General features: G+C 34.9%; 1 protein-coding gene across 2 annotated transcripts in view; it reads right to left on the reverse strand.

Annotated features, from left to right (window-relative positions):
* Positions 1 to 20,663, reverse strand: part of WAPL (WAPL cohesin release factor) — an 80,020-nt gene that overhangs the window by 13,466 nt on the left and 45,891 nt on the right. For both annotated transcript variants that reach the window (XM_019716127.3, XM_019716128.3), the window contains exons 5-11: positions 9,008 to 9,103; positions 7,423 to 7,575; positions 7,017 to 7,153; positions 6,187 to 6,298; positions 4,595 to 4,822; positions 1,289 to 1,400; positions 835 to 932 (exon numbers count right to left, since the gene is read on the reverse strand). In XM_019716127.3, the coding sequence (XP_019571686.2) occupies positions 835 to 932; positions 1,289 to 1,400; positions 4,595 to 4,822; positions 6,187 to 6,298; positions 7,017 to 7,153; positions 7,423 to 7,575; positions 9,008 to 9,103 (936 nt within the window). The remainder of the gene's footprint in view (positions 1 to 834; positions 933 to 1,288; positions 1,401 to 4,594; positions 4,823 to 6,186; positions 6,299 to 7,016; positions 7,154 to 7,422; positions 7,576 to 9,007; positions 9,104 to 20,663) is intronic.

Below are 20,663 nucleotides of genomic sequence, written 5' to 3' on the forward strand. Positions count from 1 at the left end.
TAAAACATCACTGTTATAAGTGCTTGCTCATAATTAATGTATTCTGTGCTATACATTCATTGTAGTGAAATACCAAGTACTTTGAATGTCAGAAAAGACCAGTTTCTAACTTATAACTAATACTTTAAAGTTCTTAAGTGGATTCATTTAGAATAAAAATATATACATCTATTTATCTAAGGTACCTGAAGAACTCTAGAAGAGAGAAGGAATAATTTCAATTTTAACTACACCAGGAACTTTTAATTCACACTAGATTATTTTTCCATAGATGTGTCAAAAGCACCAAGCTAATCCAATCTGGTCAACACATGATCTATGCATTCTGAAATTCACTGGCAACATAAATTCCAATCTACACTGAACTGGGGTAAGTTATTCATAAAAGCCAAAAAAAACCCCATACTTAACGCATAAAGGTCAATAGTATCATTCTTCAAAGCCAAATATTTTTATAACCTATGATTACAAACAATCTGATAATAGGTAAATCAAGAAAATCCTTATTAATTAAAAACCAGAACAAAAACTTGTGTTTAACTACCATTTTCCACAAACAAGTTAACACATTTAAGGAGAATTCCCCATTATAAAGAATAACATCTGGCAATATAAACAAACTTGACATGATAGGTTTCACAACAATACATATTCTTGAAAGACGAAATTGCTCAGTTAACTTGTTCATTAACATTGGTGGATCAAAGAATGCATCACAATTTCAATTTGGATTAAGAGAAGTGAAACTCTAGGGATATATAAAATATTTGGCCATCTCACACACAGTCACAATGAAGCTTAAATAATTTTGCCCAGATAGTGATCCATACTTACACTCTCTAAAACTCGTAAACATCTCTCTGCTCCCCACAGTGAGGCTACTAGTTTCTCTTCATCCTCATCTCTACTTAGATGATCCACACATTCTTTCACTAAAAAAAATGGTTATAATTAGTACATCTCCTCCCCTCAATACCTACCCCCTTAACATTAAAAGCCATCTGTACACATGCTATAAATATGCTGGAACCTCTCTGAACATTATTTATTCTAAGTTTTATACTGTGAGATGTTGAAATGTATGAGAGTCTAATTTATTATAATTATTTTATTTCCACAACTCGCCAATTTCAAAGTGTTAATGACATTTCCTTCAAAACATAGAGATTTACAAGATGCCACTAAAAGAATAGATCTTTTTAAACTGATGCAATTTTTAGATGTAAACAGAATTTTTCTTCAAGCTTTTAAATAACATATAAAAGTGTTATATGTGTATATTTCTTACCTTTATCTACAATATGATCCAGACCACCCAAAAGCCGGAGTTCTTCTTTAAACCAGTCTCCTGCTCGTTTAGAAGTAAGGGACAGTAACGTCTCCATAGCTAAATGCCCAGTCTAAAAATCAGAAGTACCATTAATGAATATTGACTATTAATAATTCTGTGGCAACACTTCTAGAGATTGCTTTTCTTTAGAAAGTTCACTGCATGCTGTCAACCCATAGTAGTCTTTATAATACAACAAGTACGCTTATAAGTAAAACTGAACTGATTTTAATTTTAATCAGAATAATCTAAGGCTGAAGAAATGTTTTTAACCATCAGTTTGTTTTTATGGAGAGAACACACTACTAAAAGTAACCTATCATTTATCAGTTCAATAAAGTATATACTGGTGCTGTTATTCCTACAGTACAGAGGCTCAAGGGTGGGACTGCTAAATCAAAGTGTGCGTGTACTTTAACTGCAAATCAATACATTAGATTAATTTGCCACAAAGGCTGTAATAAGTAACACTCCAGGAACAAAGTATGTGTGTGTCAGTTGCCCTGAATCCTCAAAAGTATTGATGTAAATTTTTGCGTGAGGGTAAAAAATGACATCTTACTGGTATGGTTTGTATTTTTCTAACTACACTAAACTCCAGCATTTTTTCATATGTTAGTTAACTGTTCCCCCATCAATTCGTCTTTCTTCATTTTCCTTCAAGGTTGCTTGCCTCTTTCTTATTATTCCATATATTTTCTTATGTATTCCAAATAAAAATCCTTTGTTGTTTTTAGTGTTTCAGATTCACCAGGCTTAAACTTTATACTGCAGGGTCAGCAGCATGAATACACATCATGTGGCCCCCATGGCAAAATTATATATAAAAAATGATTAAGGGCCACCACTAACGGAAGCACAGGACAGTACGAGTTATACTTACACCCAGACTATGTAGTTTTCCTTTCTCTTTTATTTTAATTATTATTTTTCTTTTCTATTGTGTTTCTTTTTAAAAGCATAGAGCTACTACTATGCCTCCCCTCCACAAAAGTGCAACCTGGTTCCTGTTGCAATCAGGAACTTCAGCATAACACAAGAAATGCTCTAAAAGCTGAAAAGATCTGAGTTTCTTCCCAAAGTTTCTTTCCTTTGAAAGATACACGTTTATATAATAAGTCCTCCTGGCCTGCTTGGAATCGAATATAAATTATTTAAAAATGCAAAAAAAAAAACAGATCTTACCAGTAAATCTTAGTATTACAGATTTAGAAGAGATCTAGAATATTTTAGTCTAATCTTGAACAAGGTAGATGTCCAAGGTAACAAATATAGAACTGAAATTCAACACTACAAAGACAGATTCAATTTTGCCCAATTCTCATTCTGAGTCCCTGGAAGAGTAATTTAATGAGATCGATTTAGGTATACAGCTCATGACTCATAGTAGAGAATCTGAAGCCTACATAATGAGGCTTTCTTTATTTAGGAAGAAAGGGAATAGTAATTTGATGTTAAATCAGCAAAAGCTCTAAATTTTTATGGAGGGACTTTGGGACTTTGTCATTTGTCTCTATTGTTAGTTGGGACTTTGTTATTTGTCTCTATTGGCATAAAAAGATTGATATTTTAGGCTATTTTCAGTTTATTCTAAACTAGCATTTTAAAACAGCCTACAATTCAAATATTTTATCTGAAAACTGGAATAGTTTGAGGACTCAAAGAGTTAAAGCCAAATAATTAATCGGGATAATATACTCAGCAACTGTTAGCTCTCAGTTATTTGAATTATATCTGAAAACATTATATTAATACTTTAAATTACTTTCCCATGGCACATCTGGAGTAGCAATATATTTCAGGGAAGAAATTAAGCAATTAATAAACCAAACAAAACATGTATAGGGAATAGTCACTGTACAAAGCAATGTCTAAGATTTAAAACAAATACAATATTCAAGAATAGCTGAAGTTATAAGGGGGTAAAACGGGGATCCTAAAATTAACAACTGTGTTCTGGTTTTGATCATATGAATACACTATTTAATACAACATAAGAAAGTTATTATACTGGTATATACCATCCTAATAAATTCAACAAACCATGGAGAAAATTAGATGAACAACAAGTTCATCATCATGTTATTTTTTAATACCAAATGCCCAGAAAGAATCTAAATGTAGAACAAAATGGGAGACAAGACAAAGGTACATTTATTCAATTATGCAACAAATAAAAATCATAGGCTCAAATTTATTCTTTATATCAAAAAAATTGTGCATGTTGTAAAAATGTCAAAAGCAAATAAAAATTACAAATACATTTTAAAAGTTGTGTAAGAATAGTTTGGTGAAGGAGCAGGATCGTTTACCAATCATCTGAGCATAAAAACTATTTTTCTAATTTTAATAAGTGAAAGTACTAAATACACGTCAACTTTGTATCTTGCCTTTTAATGTTAACTTGCTTTACCCTTCAACCCCCACTTTCCCCAAATCTATTCCCTACTTTACCTTAACTAAACAGAACAATATTCCTATGTCATATATGGCTAGCAAATAGCATTCTATAATTTTTGAGGCAAATGCTGCAGTCTTCAGTTTAGTAGACAGTAGAAAAAAGCAATGTTGACATAGTTTTGATGTTATATATAAACAAATAATCTTATTTTTTTCAAAATGACAAGGCTAATTATCTTCTACTGGCCTAGTAACTTTTGGGGATATTATGATTCTACAAGTGAAAAAGAAGAAAGAACTGGAATCAACCAAAAGCAACAGTCATCTTAAACTTGGAGAGATGCGTTGAGCATAAAGGTAGCTATTAGCCACGTGCCTGATTATGAGGGACCTTGCTCTAGGCAGGGCAGACGCCTTGGACTCTTCCTTCTCAGTCTTGGTCCCTTGAAGCCTCAGATACTCTAGAATAAGTGAATGCTCACTGAAAACAGCCCTAGCAAATCCTCTGAATCTTTATTCCTAAAACCCAGAGAATAATTCTAATTCCTCACAGCCTACATATAGTTTCTATATTTAAAAAAAAAGAAAGAGAAAAGGATTAGGCAAAAATGCAATAAAAAATGTACTGGCAGAAAACTAAACAGAGATGGGCTACTTCAGGAATTTCAGGCAGGGAACAGAATTATGCTCAGAGCTAAACCTTAGAAAAACTTGCCAAATTGTACACTGAGAGGTTAAATGATTTGTCCAAAGCCACACACTTGCTTTGACTAACTTTTTGAAAGTAATTTTCATTTTATAATGGAAGGAAGGAAGGAAGGAAGGAAGGAAGGAAGGAAGGAAGGAAGGAAGGAAGGAACCCACCGTTATATTTTCTAGATCAAGATGTTTATTGTGTACAGTTTCACAGAGCCTTCGAATTTTTTCCTTGATTTTGTTCATGTCTTTTTCATTCAGTAGCTTAGCTGAAGAAGCATCTTGTTCCAGTTCTAGAAGTCGAATCATCAGATCTAGGCTAGCTCTATCAAGATCCATGTTCAAACGATCTCTACTCAGTATGTACATGAGGGCAGCTGTACAAAGGGACAAATTCTTCAACAGACCCAAAAAGGGGAAAAAAAATTAATGCAATCAATTAGCAACAATTTCAAGAAATTAGATCATTTTGACATTTTTTTCACGTGATGGAAACCTTGAAAATGTTTTATTCAGTGAACCTGCCTTTAAAATATTCAAGGGAAATGTGAATTAAATAAAGCACTGTTGCTTAAAATTTTCCTTTCCATACATCTTTCCTACATGAATGCTCCAAAGCTAGAATAATACAAGTGAAAGTAATACTTATTTGGTCATTCCATGTTAAATGAAGAGTTTACGGAACTTTCTTTTTTTTCAGATATACATAATTATATATGTATATAGGATTTTATACATATATAAAATCCTATTTTTCAATGCACATCACTCTTCATCATTAGGTAGGTAAAGTCAAATTTCACTTTAAAATCAACAGTGTGTTTTAAAATCTGTATAAGAAACTTTGCTACTTTTTTGTCCTGTAAAATAAACAGAGCTGAGTTTGAATCAATATATAAAACATTTAAAACGCCAAAATAAACACATTTAATCTCATTTCTTTAAAATAAACCAGTTAGGTCTGGTTGAACCAAGTAATTAAAAATAAAACTGCATAACAAAGCAAATTAATTAACAGGTCTCTCCTATTCCCCCTCATTATTCTGTATCTGCTACAACCTGGTGATGGAGTTATCCTCACTCAGGGTTAAGTACAATGCTTTCTGTTTCAGAAGGTTCAGTATTAGATTGTGTCACCTAATCTGCATTTGAAACACAATTTCCTTGAACAAAAATAAAGCCACCTCAAAATACCACTACTGATAATGATTAGTAATGATTATTATTTTATTAATTTCGAACATGTTAAACCTGATTTTTACTATGTATTTTTAAGAGAAAGCAACAAAGTTGAAACGAAGAATTCCTTTTTACGATGGGCTATGTCCTAGATTCAACATTCAGACAAAATGTTTAAAAAAAAAAAAAAAAAAAATTCAAGACCATTTTTTCCCATGCTATTGATATAAAAGAGTAGAAAGATTTTTTTTGTCCGTATTGTCTGATTAGAAGGAATCAATGCTTACAGAATCAAACATCCAGTATGCTATGTTAGCTATGGTAACTGGTAATATTTTAATAGTATGATAATACTTTAACAGTATAAATTGACATGTTAAAGGGAAAAATTGTCATGAGAAAGTCATCTTAAATGGGTTAAGTAAACACTTCTGTCATGAGACTCCATATATTTAGCAAATAAAACTCAATCCATAATTAGAAACTATTTATATACGAACATCCAATGAAGATATTTTTCAATAGCCAAATAGACTAGAATTTTTAAACAATGCTTCTCAATCCCAGAAACTTGAAAATACCTGATGGTGCTGGGAATCATCCAAAGTTTTAAAAACCATTGCTACCATTCCATGTGCTCTCAGGTGCATTCGAAAACTGGGCATGGCACATTTAGTAGCCAAGCTAATAACACTAGAAGAAAATAGACTAGGTTAGGGAGACTGAAAAATAACTAATGCATTAGTTTTTGTTTGTACCATACCAAAGCAAGCAAATGGGGGATAGGGTGTGTCAAAGCATTGCCTATATACAGATCACAATATAGAAAATATGGGCAAACCGAATTATTAAATATTTACTCATGCATAATATGTGATTAGGTATGCTATATTAAAATATATAAATAACAAATGATCATCTTTAGTTTATTTCTTACATTACTACTATTAAAAGCAAAAAGTCTCAGCTACTTTTCATAGAGCTTCTGGTAAAGATTATAAATAATATTTGAGTGGATATATTCTAATTGACTATATCTAGTCAATTCAATCAAGTCAAGATATTCAATCCATTATAGCATGGAAAAGATGATCCAAATTAAAACATTTAATCAAACTAATCACTTTCATGTCTAAAATTTGGGGTTGCAAAAGAACTTTAAAGGTTCATTAACGTAACACTCTGTCAAGCATCTGGAAACTGAAGCCTATACGCTACTAAAAGGCTATGATCATTCAACTTTCCTTCTTCCATGTAGAATCAAGTTCCTTATAAGAAATCAATGACATTTCAACTTATTATCACTGGCTATAAACTACATCCATGGTAACAAAATCACAAATGTTTGGCTCTCCCCACCTGGAAAATTTTAATGTGCATACGATTATCAAATATAAAAATAAGATCTTACCTAAGGCAACGTGTGTTTAGAGGCTGAGTGCTCTTTAAGCCACTTAACAAGTACTCAATGTCATCAGTGAACTCTTGATTTTCACCAAATTCCACCACATCATTGAAGTGCTTCACGTGCTGAACAACAGTATATAACTGCCAAGAAAAAGTCCACCTCTTTTTTAGCTACAGAATAACATATTTAGTTAAATCTATAGGCTTGCTGTACTTTACTTAAATGTATAAAATAGTTCAGTAGATGGCAACGAAAAGCAATGTTTTTAAAACATTGGTAATACTAGGACAAAATAAATTCATGATTCAAAACTGTAAATAACAGTGTACTGTATTTGTTCAAGACATTAAAAGCCTAATGTTATATACAAAACTCTGTCCACACGCAGTAAAACTATAGGGCTGCTTACTTCTTTGTCTTCTTTTCTGCATTTGAGTGCAGTAACTATATCTTGGTAGGGCTGAGTAGGTATTGTCACAGTTTTTATCACTTTGGGTGGTGGTGCAGGAGCTTTAAAAACTCCATCATCTTTTTGATTTGGTTCCTTTGAAGACAGCCTCACCTATTGAAAAAAGGTATTAAATTAGTTGTCCTAAATAAGTATATAAAAATAGTTAACATCTCCTCTACCTGGCAAATTAGCTTAAGAAAAAAAGATGGGAAGGACTCTGAAAGGTCATAAGGGATACTTTAAAATTTCATGCACTACTAGGTAAGATTAATATATGTTTTACTCAAAAAAGAACCATTCAGGAATTCCTTCGGTTCTTTTTTTAACCTTACTTTTCACACAATTTATTTGTTTCCGGGACCATTACAAGAAATAAAGAACCACAATTACATACAGAAATAGCATTGATAAGAAGCTAGAAATGGGACAGAAAAACTACAACAGACTGACAAAAGAATTTTTAAAGTATAGGCAGAATTAAATAGCCATAATAAGAGCACAGTATATAATTACTAATATACACAATGATAATTTTATACTAGTAAAAGGAGTTTAATATATTCAACTTAAGACAACAGGAAACTATACATTATATTTTAGAAAGATCTCTATCCCTAACTTTTTTGTTATAAAGAACTCACTCCTTGATAACTCCAGATGACTGAGGCGTTAACACCCATCTAGCAGCATTAATGTATGATCCTACCAGTTATTCTGAAAAAAATAATTTGATAAGAATCTTTTTCGAATATGTTTTGAATTGAAAGGTAGTACTGGAATGCAGGAAAAAGTTCTCCTCTAAAAAGTAAATTAGAGACCGGCCCTGTGGCTCAGGTGGTTGGAGCGTCATGCGCCTAACGCCGAGGTCGCCGGTTCGATTCCCACATGGGCCTGTGAGCTATGCCCTCTACAGCTAAGATTGTGAACAACTGCTCTCCCTGGAGCTGGGCTCCCGTGTGCCTCCATGAGCTGTCGGCGGCCAGCGTGAGTGGCTGGCAGCTGGTGAGAGCTGCTGTGAGCAGCTGACCCACAACCGGTGCCTCAGCCCGGGGGAGCACAAGGCTCACAATACCAGCATGGGCCAGGGAGCTGTGTCCTACACAACCAGACTAAGAAACAACGGCTTGAAACAAAATGGGGGAGAGGCAGAAGAAAGGGAAAAATAAATAAATAAATAAAAATAAAAAGTAAATTAACCACTCAAAGCCACTTTAAGATGTAATTTATAATACAGCTCTTAATACAAACTTCAAATATGGAATAATTTGCCCTTAAACACTAAATACTATAATTCCACAAAATGTGAGTCAGAAGTAAAAACTGGGCCAATATTTTTTAAGGCTTTTATTTATAACCTAGCAGTACCAGAATTTCTGTAGTCCTGTCCACAATCCCCACTTGCCCAATGAATTAAACTGGAGTCACTGAATTTAAGTGAGGAAGTCTGAAATAAACTATTAAACAGGAAAGTCAGAGACATTCAAATTAAGAATGAAGACAGCAAATTAAACAAACATAAAATTAAAAATTATAGTTCACTTACTGTGACACTCTGAGGTTTTACTACTGGTGGCCCAGGTAGTTCTTCTGAGTCTGGATGGTTCCAATGTCTGGCATTATATACAGCTTTTGTAGGAGACTAGAAAAATGAGGAAAAGATCAACTCTTTCCATCTTACTTGGCATCTTTTTGAAACTGTCTCATTTAGTAAAATAAAAATCACAGTGGATGATTTAAAGGCACAGCATATATCCTAGACAGAGCAGGACAGATACCATCCGGCTTGTACACTCACCATGCTCCTGTGCCTATGGCAGACGTGCCAATCAGTGCTCCGGGCAACTATTACCAACCAAGAGTAGAAATGATACCTCCTGACAGGTTTGTACTAACTTATTAATCAATACAGTTAATTCAATGTGTTCTTTATTCCTTGTGCTACTGATTCATGCCCCACATTCTTCCAACAGTGGAAATCAGGCAGCTTATGAGAAGTGATAAAGGCCCATATTCATTTCAGTGAAACTGCTGGAGTGAGATGAGCCATTATTCAAAAATTTTCAAATTTTATAAAGGTAAATATGGTACATATGCCACATGTTACAGTGGAATTTAAAGCAGTACTATGCAATAACATCCATGATTTCCACAGCAAAATGTATACATATACATACTAAGTGGGATATTGCCCCACCTCGGTTCAGGGTAGTTTGCTGGCTAATCAATTTACTATAAACTAAATGAAAAAAACTTTCAGTTTTGTACTTTGAATTTCAGAATTGAAAATAAAAAGAACTGTGAGCCTGTAGAATCAAAGCCATAGGATTAAATCTGTAAAAAGGAACAAATCCTCACTTTCAAAAGGAGATCGACTAAACAAAGACCAACAACATTTTCTCATCTTTTACAAAAGTGATGTTAAATTTTGTCCTTTAACCTTCAAATAAATGGTTTGAATCTTATTAGAGATTTTCTGTTTAAGAGTGTAATAATCTTTATTTTCAGTGTTGCGTACAAAGAATAAGCGTACAAGTGGAGAAACATATTTCAAGATTAGTCAAAAAGCTACATCGAAAAATTAACCATCTTCCCTTACTAGTTGCAGTGAACTAACATAACTAGAATCAAGCACCATACAAAGATACCTTTTTATACAAATACTATATAACCATGTTGTGACATTAAGACAATAGTGTAAGGTCCACAATAACCGGTATTTAAAAAATATAAAGTTTAAACTGATTCACAAATTAAATGTGTTAGAAAATGGTTATGCTAAAAGGAATCCTACTGTGAAATTTACATAAAATAGAAAGTCTCATTTGTATTCTGTATACAAGACCCATTATTATATAACATGTTTCCATAAAGTGATGATGCATTAGTAATCTGAAGCAATTTATGCATTCATGATTAGGCCTCTTGAAGCACAACCATACAGGCACTGAAACATATAATCGATATGCCTGCTAGCTGTTAGATCCCCCATTTAAGGAACCTCTAATACCCAAAGCACAGTCATAAGCCCAGAAAGATAACCGACTTGGAAAGAATAGATGCCTCAAAGCTCAAGCATTTTACTTCTTTTTAAAAAGCACTGATTTCAAGTAATAAACAATCTTTGTGATAATAAAAAGATCATCTGGTTCCAGAGGTAACAAAATAGCAGAGCAGGCCAAGATTCTCATTTAAATTGATACCTTTCTGGTTAATTGTAAAGGGCAACACACCAAACAGTTAACAAAGGAGACTCAGGAACCAAATGGTCTAGGTTAAAATCCAAATAAGTACTATGCTCTACTACTACTTGTTACTCAACATTTTTTCCATTTGTAAAACGGGTTTAATAACTACCTACTGCCAAGGGGTTGTTGTGGGGACTAAATACATGTAAACCACTTAAAAGAGTGCCTGAAACAATATGTGCTATACAAGTAATATTATTGATAATACCAATGATATTGTATGATGATGTGCAATTCTCAGTCCAGCATCTTAAGAAAATTGGAATATATGGTCTACCTACCTAACAGAGGGACTGTGATAAACAAGTGGAGTAACTGACATGAAAACACTCTGTTAACAAGTATTATTACAAAAAGCAGACAGGGATACACTGTTCTAACTCATCTCAAAAGCCCTTGAACAATATCCCTGATGGATATAGATGCAAAAATCCTCAAAATACTAGAAAACCAAATTTAATAGCCCATTAAAAGGGTCATATACCACAACCAGGTGGGATTCATCTCTGGGAAGCAAGGCAGGGTCAACATGAAAACCAACCAATGTGATACATGACATTAACAGAAAGGACAAAAATCACATGATCTTAACTGATGCAGAAAAAGCACCTGACAAAATTCAACACCCTTTCATGGTAAAAACTCAACAAACCAGAAAGAGAAGGAAATTACCTCAACATAATAAAGGTCATATATGAAATGCCCACAACACAACTAACATCATCCTCAACAATTAAAAGCTGAAAGCTTTTCCTCTAAGATCAGGAACAAGACAAGGATGCCCTCTCTCACTGCTTCTATTCAATATAGTACCAGACATACTACCAAAAGCATCTAGGCAAGAAATAAAAGGCATCCAAATCAGAAAGGAAGAAGTAAAATTTTCTCTGTTCATAGATGATACAATCTTATACGTAGAAGACCTTAAAAAATACACAAGCACACAAATCTTTTATAATAAATCATTCAGTAAAACTGTACAATAATACAAAATCAGCATGCAAAAATCAGTTGTTTCTATACAACTAACAAAAAAAAACCCAAAAAAGGAAATGAAGAAAATCCCATCAACAAGAATGAAATGCTTAGGAATAAATTTTTGGCCAAGGAGGCCAAAGATTTGTATACTGACAGCTACAAAAAACTATTGAAAGAAACTAAAGACATAAATAAATGGAAAGACATCCTGTGTTCATTTATTGGGAGACAATATTATTAAAATGCCCATACTACCAAAAGTGACCTACAAATTCAATGTATTGCTATCAAAATCCCAATGGTATTTTTTATAGAAATAGAAAAAACAAACCTAAAATTCATATGGAACCACAATGACCTTGAATAGCCAAAACAATCATGAGAAGTAACAAAAAAACCTGGAGGACTAACACTTCCTGATTTCAAAATATATCGCAAAGCTACAGTAATCAAAACAGCGTGGTACTGGCATAAAGACAGTATAGTATTGCCAGGCAGAACAGCATTGAGGATGTGAGACCCTGTGATATGTCGACCAATGGAATAGAATGGAAAGCCCAGAAACAAATCCATACATAAATGGTCAAATGACCTTCACCAAGGATGCCGAAACTACACAATGATGATAGTCTCTTCGACAAATAGTGCTGGAAAACTGGATTACATACAAATTAACTCAAAATGAATTAAAGACTTAAAATAAGACCTAAAATTGTAAAACTCCTAGAGAAAATTCCTAAGATTCGTAACACTGGTCTTGGCAATGGCTTCTTGGATATAACACCAAATGCACCAATAACAGAAGCAAACACAGACAAGTAGGACCACATCAAAGTAAAAGCCTTCTGCACAGCAAAGGAAACGATCAAAAGAGTGAAAAGGCAACCTATGGAATGAGAGAAAATATTTGCAGGCCACATATTTGCTGAGTGGTTACTATCCAAAATATACTGACCCTTGAACAACACAGGTCTGAACTGCACAGGTCCACTTATACACGATCTCTTCAATAAATACAACTGGCTCTTTGTATCTGCAGGTTTCACACCTGCAGATCCAAACAACAGTAGATTCAACCTATGGTGGATCAAAAACAGCATTTTCAGATTCCCACTTGTAATTTCCCAACCGCAAATTGAAATACTGTTTTCGCCCTGGGGTTGGTTGAATCCGCAGATGCAAAGGGTCAACTATAGTTAAGTTTTTCGGAGAGTCAAAAAAGTTATACATGGGTTTTTGACTGAAGGAGGGAAGGTCAGTACCCCTAACTTCCAAGTTGTTCAAGGATCAACTATAAAAGGAACTCCTACAATTCAATTAAAAACTAAAAAGATTAAGAAATGGGCAAAGGACTGAAAAGAAATTTCTCCAAAGGCCACCAGGTATATGACAAGACACTCAAGATCACTAATCAACAAGAGTTGGCAAGGATGCAGAGAAACTGGAACCAGTTCCTTGAAGCACTGTTAGTGGGAATTTAAATGGAGCAGCCATTATGGAATGCAGTATGGAGTTCCCCCAAAAAAATTAAAAACAGAACTACTATTTGATTCTAACACCCCACTTTTGGGATATTTATCCACAAGAATTGAAATCGGGATCTCGAAGAAATATTTGTACTTCCATGTTCACTGCAGCATTTTATCACAATAGCCAAAAGGGAAACAATATAACTGCCCATCAACAAATGAATGGATCAAGAAAATGTTAAATACTATACCCACACAATGGAGTATTATTCCGCCACAAAATAAAAAGAAATCTCACCATATGCTACAACATGGATGAACCCTTCGGATGTTATGCTACATAAGCCAGTCACAGAAGGATTAATACTGCATGAATTCACTTATACGAAGTATCTAAAGTAGTCAAACTCATAAAAACAGAAAGAACCGTCGTTGCCAAGGGCTGGTGGGGAGAGGGAAGTGGGGCGCTGCTGTTCAATGGGTATAGAGTTTCAGTCACGAAGGATGAGAAAGTTCCAGAGATCTGTTGTACAACACTGTGCTTATAGCTAACAATACTGTACTGTACACTTAAAAATTTCCTAAGAGGGTAGATCTCACGTTGCGTTTTTATCACAAACATTTTTTTTCAAAAAGCCCTTGAAAACAGTATAGAGAATAACTGAGTAAGTTATATAAAAGGACACATTAAATGAACTTTGTTTATTCAGTTGAACAAGGCAATTTAATACTATTATTATTAAAGTTTTTGACGATGTTTTACCATTTTAATGCTAATAAGTAAAAAATAAGTAGATCCAATTGAGAACTTTTCCTCAACTATTAATTGAAAGTTTTATATGGTTAATATAAGGTTTATTATAGGGAGGGGGACGAGAAAAATACAGCCTGCTATCTAAAAATCAGTAAGTTAAAAAAATCTGGATGTGGTTAATACCATGTTTTCCCCGAAAATAAGACGTAGCCGAACCATCAGCTCTAATGAGTCTTTCAGAGCAAAAATTAATATAAGACCCGGTCTTATATTTATATTACATTATATTACATTATTATACCCAGTCTTCTATTAAAATAATATTAAAATAACATAAGACCGGGTATAATATAAGACCAGGTCTTATACTAATTTTTGCTCCGAAAGATGCTGATGGTTTGGCTAGGTCTTACTTTCAGGGAAACACGGTAAACACTGGGGAGGGGTGGGTGTGGAGGCCCACAGGCACATGACAATGACTGACTCTGAGTTCTTTACATCATTCCAAAACGGTATGACAATTCACATGCACCTAAATGAATTTTATATGGAAACCCCATAACTCTACGATGTCACACGCTAATGCCACTCAGTGAAAGTGACTATGTACAGGATCTGCAAAAATACCACATACCAATCAACTTTTCACGGAAAATGAAAATCATCCTTACCATTTAATGACCTAGCTAAGTTTTAAGTGAATCTGATTGCACTACCAGGCTTATATTTAATCTTGTTAATTTTATTCTGGTTTAAAAAGAACCATATTAACCAGATTCCTTAACTTTTCTCAAATATTTGTGAATTCTGTTTGTTCTGCAAATAAAACATTTAGAACAAAATTACTAGAAACTTCTTTAAGAATACGCTAACAGTCTAAAGATTTGGATTCATTTAGCCTATTTCAGTCTTAGTCATCTTAACCATACTATTCAATTATCCAGGGCACAACAAACAAGGAGAATCTCAAATGTAACATTCTATTATAGCTAAAGAAAAAATATGCCAACAGACCTATGCAGCATTTATCCATGAGAGAAAATCCAGTTTCTATGAAAACAATGGATAAAAATCAGTTTTTACAATTGTAATGCCAAGGCTGTGGTTAACAGATTGGCTTGCTGAATCATAATTATAAAGGAAAGAAGAGATCCTTCATGAAAAGTTAAGAAAAAAATGACAGCATTATGCTATCCTCCAATTATCTGGTTCCCAAAAGGGGAAAAAAAAAAACGGAATAACTGCTTTTAAGTCACATATTTTTAAAAAAATATTACCACATTTATTTCTGAGTTTCAAAGAAGACTATGTACTAAATGAGGACAGATACAGTAAACTGATTAGAATTCATCCAGTCTTACCCACACAAGATTATCATGAGAACAGACTCACACTCTTACCAGTAATTCAATCACTATATTCTAACTAAATGAGTTCTGGAAAATCAAAGGGTTGCAATGCTCAAGAGGGAGGGAGGGAGGGAAGGAAGAGGGAGGGAGGGAGGAAGGAAGGAAGGGAGAAAAAGAGAAAAGGAGAGTGAGAGGGAGGGAGGGCGAGGAGGGAGGGAGAGACGGGAGGGGGGAGGAGAGAGAAAAAGAGATAGAGATAGAGATAGAGATAGAGATAGAGATAGAGAGAGAGAGAGAGAGAGATAGAGAGAGAGAGAGAGAGAGGGTTTAGTGGCAATTCAAAAGGGAAAAATTAATTTGGACTTGACTTTTTAAAAAATTGTTAAGGAGTTTTTTTAAAAGATGTGTGTTAGAAACTGAGTTTGAAGGAGAAAGTTTTACTAAAATTAGGATACCGTTTAACTCTTTAGAACTTTTAAGTATAATAATACAATCTCAAATTGTCCTACACTATGACCAAAAAAAAAACCTTAAAATAAATTTTCATCATTTGTTAAATAATCACAGGATTAAATAATTTGAGGGAAAACTGCAGATATCTCTAAACTAAAACCAAAACTGTCTGACCTGCTAAGAACTAACGTATGCTAATACAGAGCACTATGAAAAGAATACAATCCACAGGTACAAGGGAGAAGTAGAGCTGGAAATCTGACTTTCCCACTTGATTCAAGTTAAAGATACAGCTATTTTTATGAGAAAACTGTCAACTCCTATCTATGAGGTGTGATCAAAAAAAGTTAATATTTAAATTTAAAATATTACAGTAAAATACACATTGCCATCAATCCCTCTCACTTCAAACACACTTATCCCACGGTTCTTGACACTTTCTGAAACAGTTCTGGAAGTCCTCGTTTGGGAGTGGCTTTAGTTGCACTGTCATGGCTGACTCAAAACGCTTACCTTTCATGGTCATTCTTACTTTGGGAAAGAGCCTGAAGCCACATGATGCCAGATCTGGTGAATACGGTGGGTAAGGACACACCTTAACGTAATGTTTATTTGTTTTTTAGTTTCAGGTGTACACACCGTAATGTTTTTGACAGAAGTTGCCGTACCAGAAGTGATGTGTGACATTGAGAGCCTTTGTGATCAACAAATACAGTGAATGCTGCTGCTGAGTGCCATCCAATGGAAAGGCAGGGATCTTTAACATGGGAAGCGGCGCCTCGAACCTTAGTAACAGTGTGTAACAAGTTTCAACTTGTTCGGTGCAGTCAGTCAGGTATGAGTTACAGTTGGGAGAAGGTGTGTTTTAAAGTGTGCCCTAAATCATGCTCCATCATGACAACGCTCTATGTCACACATTGCGCCTGGTACAGCAATTTCTGTCAAATGAAAACATTACGGTGTGTCCTCATCCACCTTATTCACCAGATCTGGCACCGTGCGACTTCTGGCTCTTCCCCAAAGTCAAAATGATTCAGAACATTGAGGCAGCCACAACAGCGCAAGTAAAGACACTCACGAAAGAGGACTTCCAGAACTGCTTCAGAAAGTGGCTAAAACTATGAATAAATGTGGTCGAAGTGAGGTGGAGTGTTTTGAGGGGGATGAATGGTAATGTGTCTTTTAGTGTAATAATTTTTTAAAATTTAAACACCATATTGTTTCATCACACCTCATACATGAAGAATACTATATACTACTATTCAGCTGCTTGCGAGTATAACTTCAAAAGTATAATTGGCAGTGAAAGTTTTATAAAAGCAATCCTTTGTCACATCAGAGTATCACCTTGAAATAGCATAATGAGAATACATTCTAAAATGTCCAGGTAACAAAGTATAAAATTCCATACTTGACACTGTGAAAATATAACTCAGCCTTTCACTGAACAATTATAAAATAAAAGATACTTAGAATGAGGCATGATCAGCTGAAATAAGTGTCAGTTTTTACAACTAAAAATACCATTAACTACATAATGGACCAGTTGTATTAGGGAGATAATTATCAAATTTAGAAATATGAAGAGACACCAAAAATATTTTGAGACACCTATGGCTAGAGAATATTCATTCTCCCCTTCACTTTCCTTTAAGAATATTTAACTGGATACATGCTCATCCTTATCTTCCAACATCTCTTGCTGTTTGTGTGGGCACATGACTAAGTTCCAGTCAATGATGTATGAACAGAAGTGTGGTAACCTTCTGGGTCCCAGCCTTCTAGGAACGTTCACTGCATCCCCCCTTCCCATTACTTCTATGTTCTTCTATATCTAGAAATGGAGACCACCGCCACAGAGGAAGCGGCTCCCCGACAATATAACAACCTGAAAATAGTCCAGAGACAAACATCTAAGGCCTGGGAAGCCAGAGAAAAATAAGTTACCTATTTAAAAACTAATTTGGGATTTCTTTTACAGCCGCTGAACCAAATCTTAAGACAACAATCTTTGAACAATCTTCAACTGAAATTAGGACCAAATAATATAGGGATGTGCTAAATACACAAAATTTTGCCAACAACGGAAATGTATACAGCAGGTCCTCGAATACTGTCATTCATTATAACACTGATGAGATGCCACAGGAACTTAACTTTGTCGACGACACTGAGGACTTAATATACATACATAACCTATACACACATATCACCTTAAAAAGGAAACAATTTAAAGGATATAAGCAACATGTAAGAGAACGAACAAAGAGACTACGGAAAAATAGAACCAGCCAACTTTTTAAAACATTATAAATATACATACTCTGAGGAAGATCTCTATAAACCCAAATACAGTGATTTCCAAGAGTTATTACTAAATTTAAAAAAGCAAAGTGCAAAAGAGCACAGACAGATGCAACTTTTTATATAAGAATGAGGGAAAATAAGAAAATCTGTACTAATTTTTACAAAAAGAAACAGAAAGCAGAAAACGAAGCTGGTTCCCTACAAGCAGTAGGGAATGGGCTGGAATATATCTCAATGAAGTGACCCTTCATTGAACTTACCTTTTTGTATAGTTTTGACTTTTGGAAGCACGTTACTGTTATACATATCAAAAAAATAAATCAGTAAGAATGGAAGGAGGGCTGGCCCGGTGGCTCAGGCGGTTAGAGCTCTGTGCTCCTAACTCCGAAGGCTGCCGGTTCGATTCCCACATGGGCCAGTGGGCTCTCAACCACAAGGTTGCCAGTTCAATTCCTCGACTCCCGCAAGGGATGGAGAGATGCAGAGCCCCCTGCAACTAAAATTGAACATGGCACCTTGAGCTGAGCTGCCGCTGAGCTCCCGAATGGCTCAGTTGGTTGGAGCACGTCCTCTCAACCACAAGGTTGCCGGTTCGACTCCCGCAAGGGATGGTGGGCTGTGCCCCCTGCAACTAGCAACGGCAACTGGACCTGGAGCTGAGCTGCGCCCTCCACAACTAAGACTGAAAGAACAACAACTTGAAGCTGAACAGAACCCTCTACAACTAAGATTGAAAGGACAACAACTTGACTTGGAGAAAAGTCCTGAAAGTGCACACTGTTCCCCAATAAAGTCCTGTTCCCCATCCCCCCCAAAAAAGTAATTGCGGTTAAAAAAAAAAAAGAATGGAAGGAAAAAAGCTTAAAACTGAAAGCAATCCAGAACAAATAAACCTACACATAACTCAAATGAGTAATAAACACACTAAAGAGAACACGGAAAGACAAACCAAAAGGAAGGCAGACAGATCTAATCTAAGTAATTTATGAAGACAGTATTTGTCTTTATAACTTCAGTTAGGAACAGAGTAAAGTGGGGTAAGTGCAAGACTGCAAACAGATCCTGAACACATTAAATTTATTTATTGTAGTGGAACAGACAAAGCAATTCTGTAACTATTTGAATTGTATTATAGATTTGAGCAAATGATGATATTGCTGGGAGTCAGGTTAAGAGAGATGATGATTAATACTGAACCCTATGTTGATGATTAATATTGAATACAGTGTGAACTCATGACTTCTGGAACAAATACATATATATGCAGAAATCTATATGCATATGTGAATGTATGTTCATGTACATGTATATGCATGTTTCCTATCGCTATCTGCTAAATGGGCCAAGAAGCAATGAGCGGATCTGTAGCTCAGAACTTGGTCTCTAATCCCACTATATCGAATGAAGACTCCTCAGAGAAAGGACCTGATTCCAGGGCTGGAGCAGAGCAAGTACAAGATGAACCTGAAACACTGTGTTATGCCAGAAAGTAAGGAAGTGCTCACAGAATGATGGCATGTCACAGGGACAACAAAGCCAGCTTCAAGAGGCTCCACTAGTGAAATCAAGACAAATGTAACTCCAAAATAAGTAATGAATTACGAACCTTGGAAACAACAAGAACAACACAGGAATTCAGGAGTCCATACTGATAAAAGAAAAACAAATAAGTAAACGAGGGGAGGGGAGACGCTCATGATTACAGCAGTGTTGAGAACAGACTAGCGAATGTGGAGGGAGTGTGCAAGATGGAAAATGATTATTTTACAAACAGCATAGTAAACACCAGACCAGGAAATGTACAGTAAATCTAAGAGTATATTCTAATGAAGAACAGGGTATTTGAATAGTCTTAGAGTATCTCTTTAAAGACTGTTTTTTAGCTGCAAGGGGAAAAAAATTATACAATAGAGGAACAGACAATATCTTGACTGGGTGATTATAATTAACACCCTCCAGCTGTAGTACACCGAAAAAAATACAGTCATCCCTTACACAGAATTCAGGCCTAGAATGAATAACTTGAACCCAAGCATGAGGAAACTTCAGACTAAACCACAACGAGAAGCTTTTTTTAAAAAAAGATCAGGGGATGTCAACGTCCTAACAAACAAAGACTATGGAAACATTGCAGGCTAAAGGAGAATAAGGATATGTAACAGCTAAATGAAACATCTCACCCTAAACTGGATCCTGTACCAGAAAACAGAAAATGACACAACAGGAGAATAGGTAAAAATACGGGAACAATGTTAAATTTACTGAAGTTGATTACCATGGTTTGGACATGTAAGTGACTAAAAAATACACACTGTGTTTAGGGATAAATGGCTATGCTATATATAACTTACCTTCAATAAGTTTAAAAAACTGTGCATGTATATGGGTATATACAACACAAATACAGAGAAAGAACAAATGAAAAAGCAAATGTTAAGATAATCAAGATAAGAGACAACAAATAACGTGTTGGTGAAGCTGTGGAGAAAAGGGAACCCTCATGCACTAGTGGTGGGATTATAAATTAGTGCAGCCACTATGGAAAACAGTATGGAGAGTCCTCAAAAATTAAAAAGAGCTGCCACACAACACACTAATTCCACTTCTGGGTATTTACTGGAAGAAAATGAAAACAATTATTCAC

Source organism: Rhinolophus sinicus, chromosome 15, assembly GCF_057876585.1.
Source record: "Rhinolophus sinicus isolate RSI-liver-muscle chromosome 15, RSI-T2T, whole genome shotgun sequence".
Classification (NCBI taxonomy): Eukaryota; Metazoa; Chordata; class Mammalia; order Chiroptera; family Rhinolophidae; genus Rhinolophus; species Rhinolophus sinicus.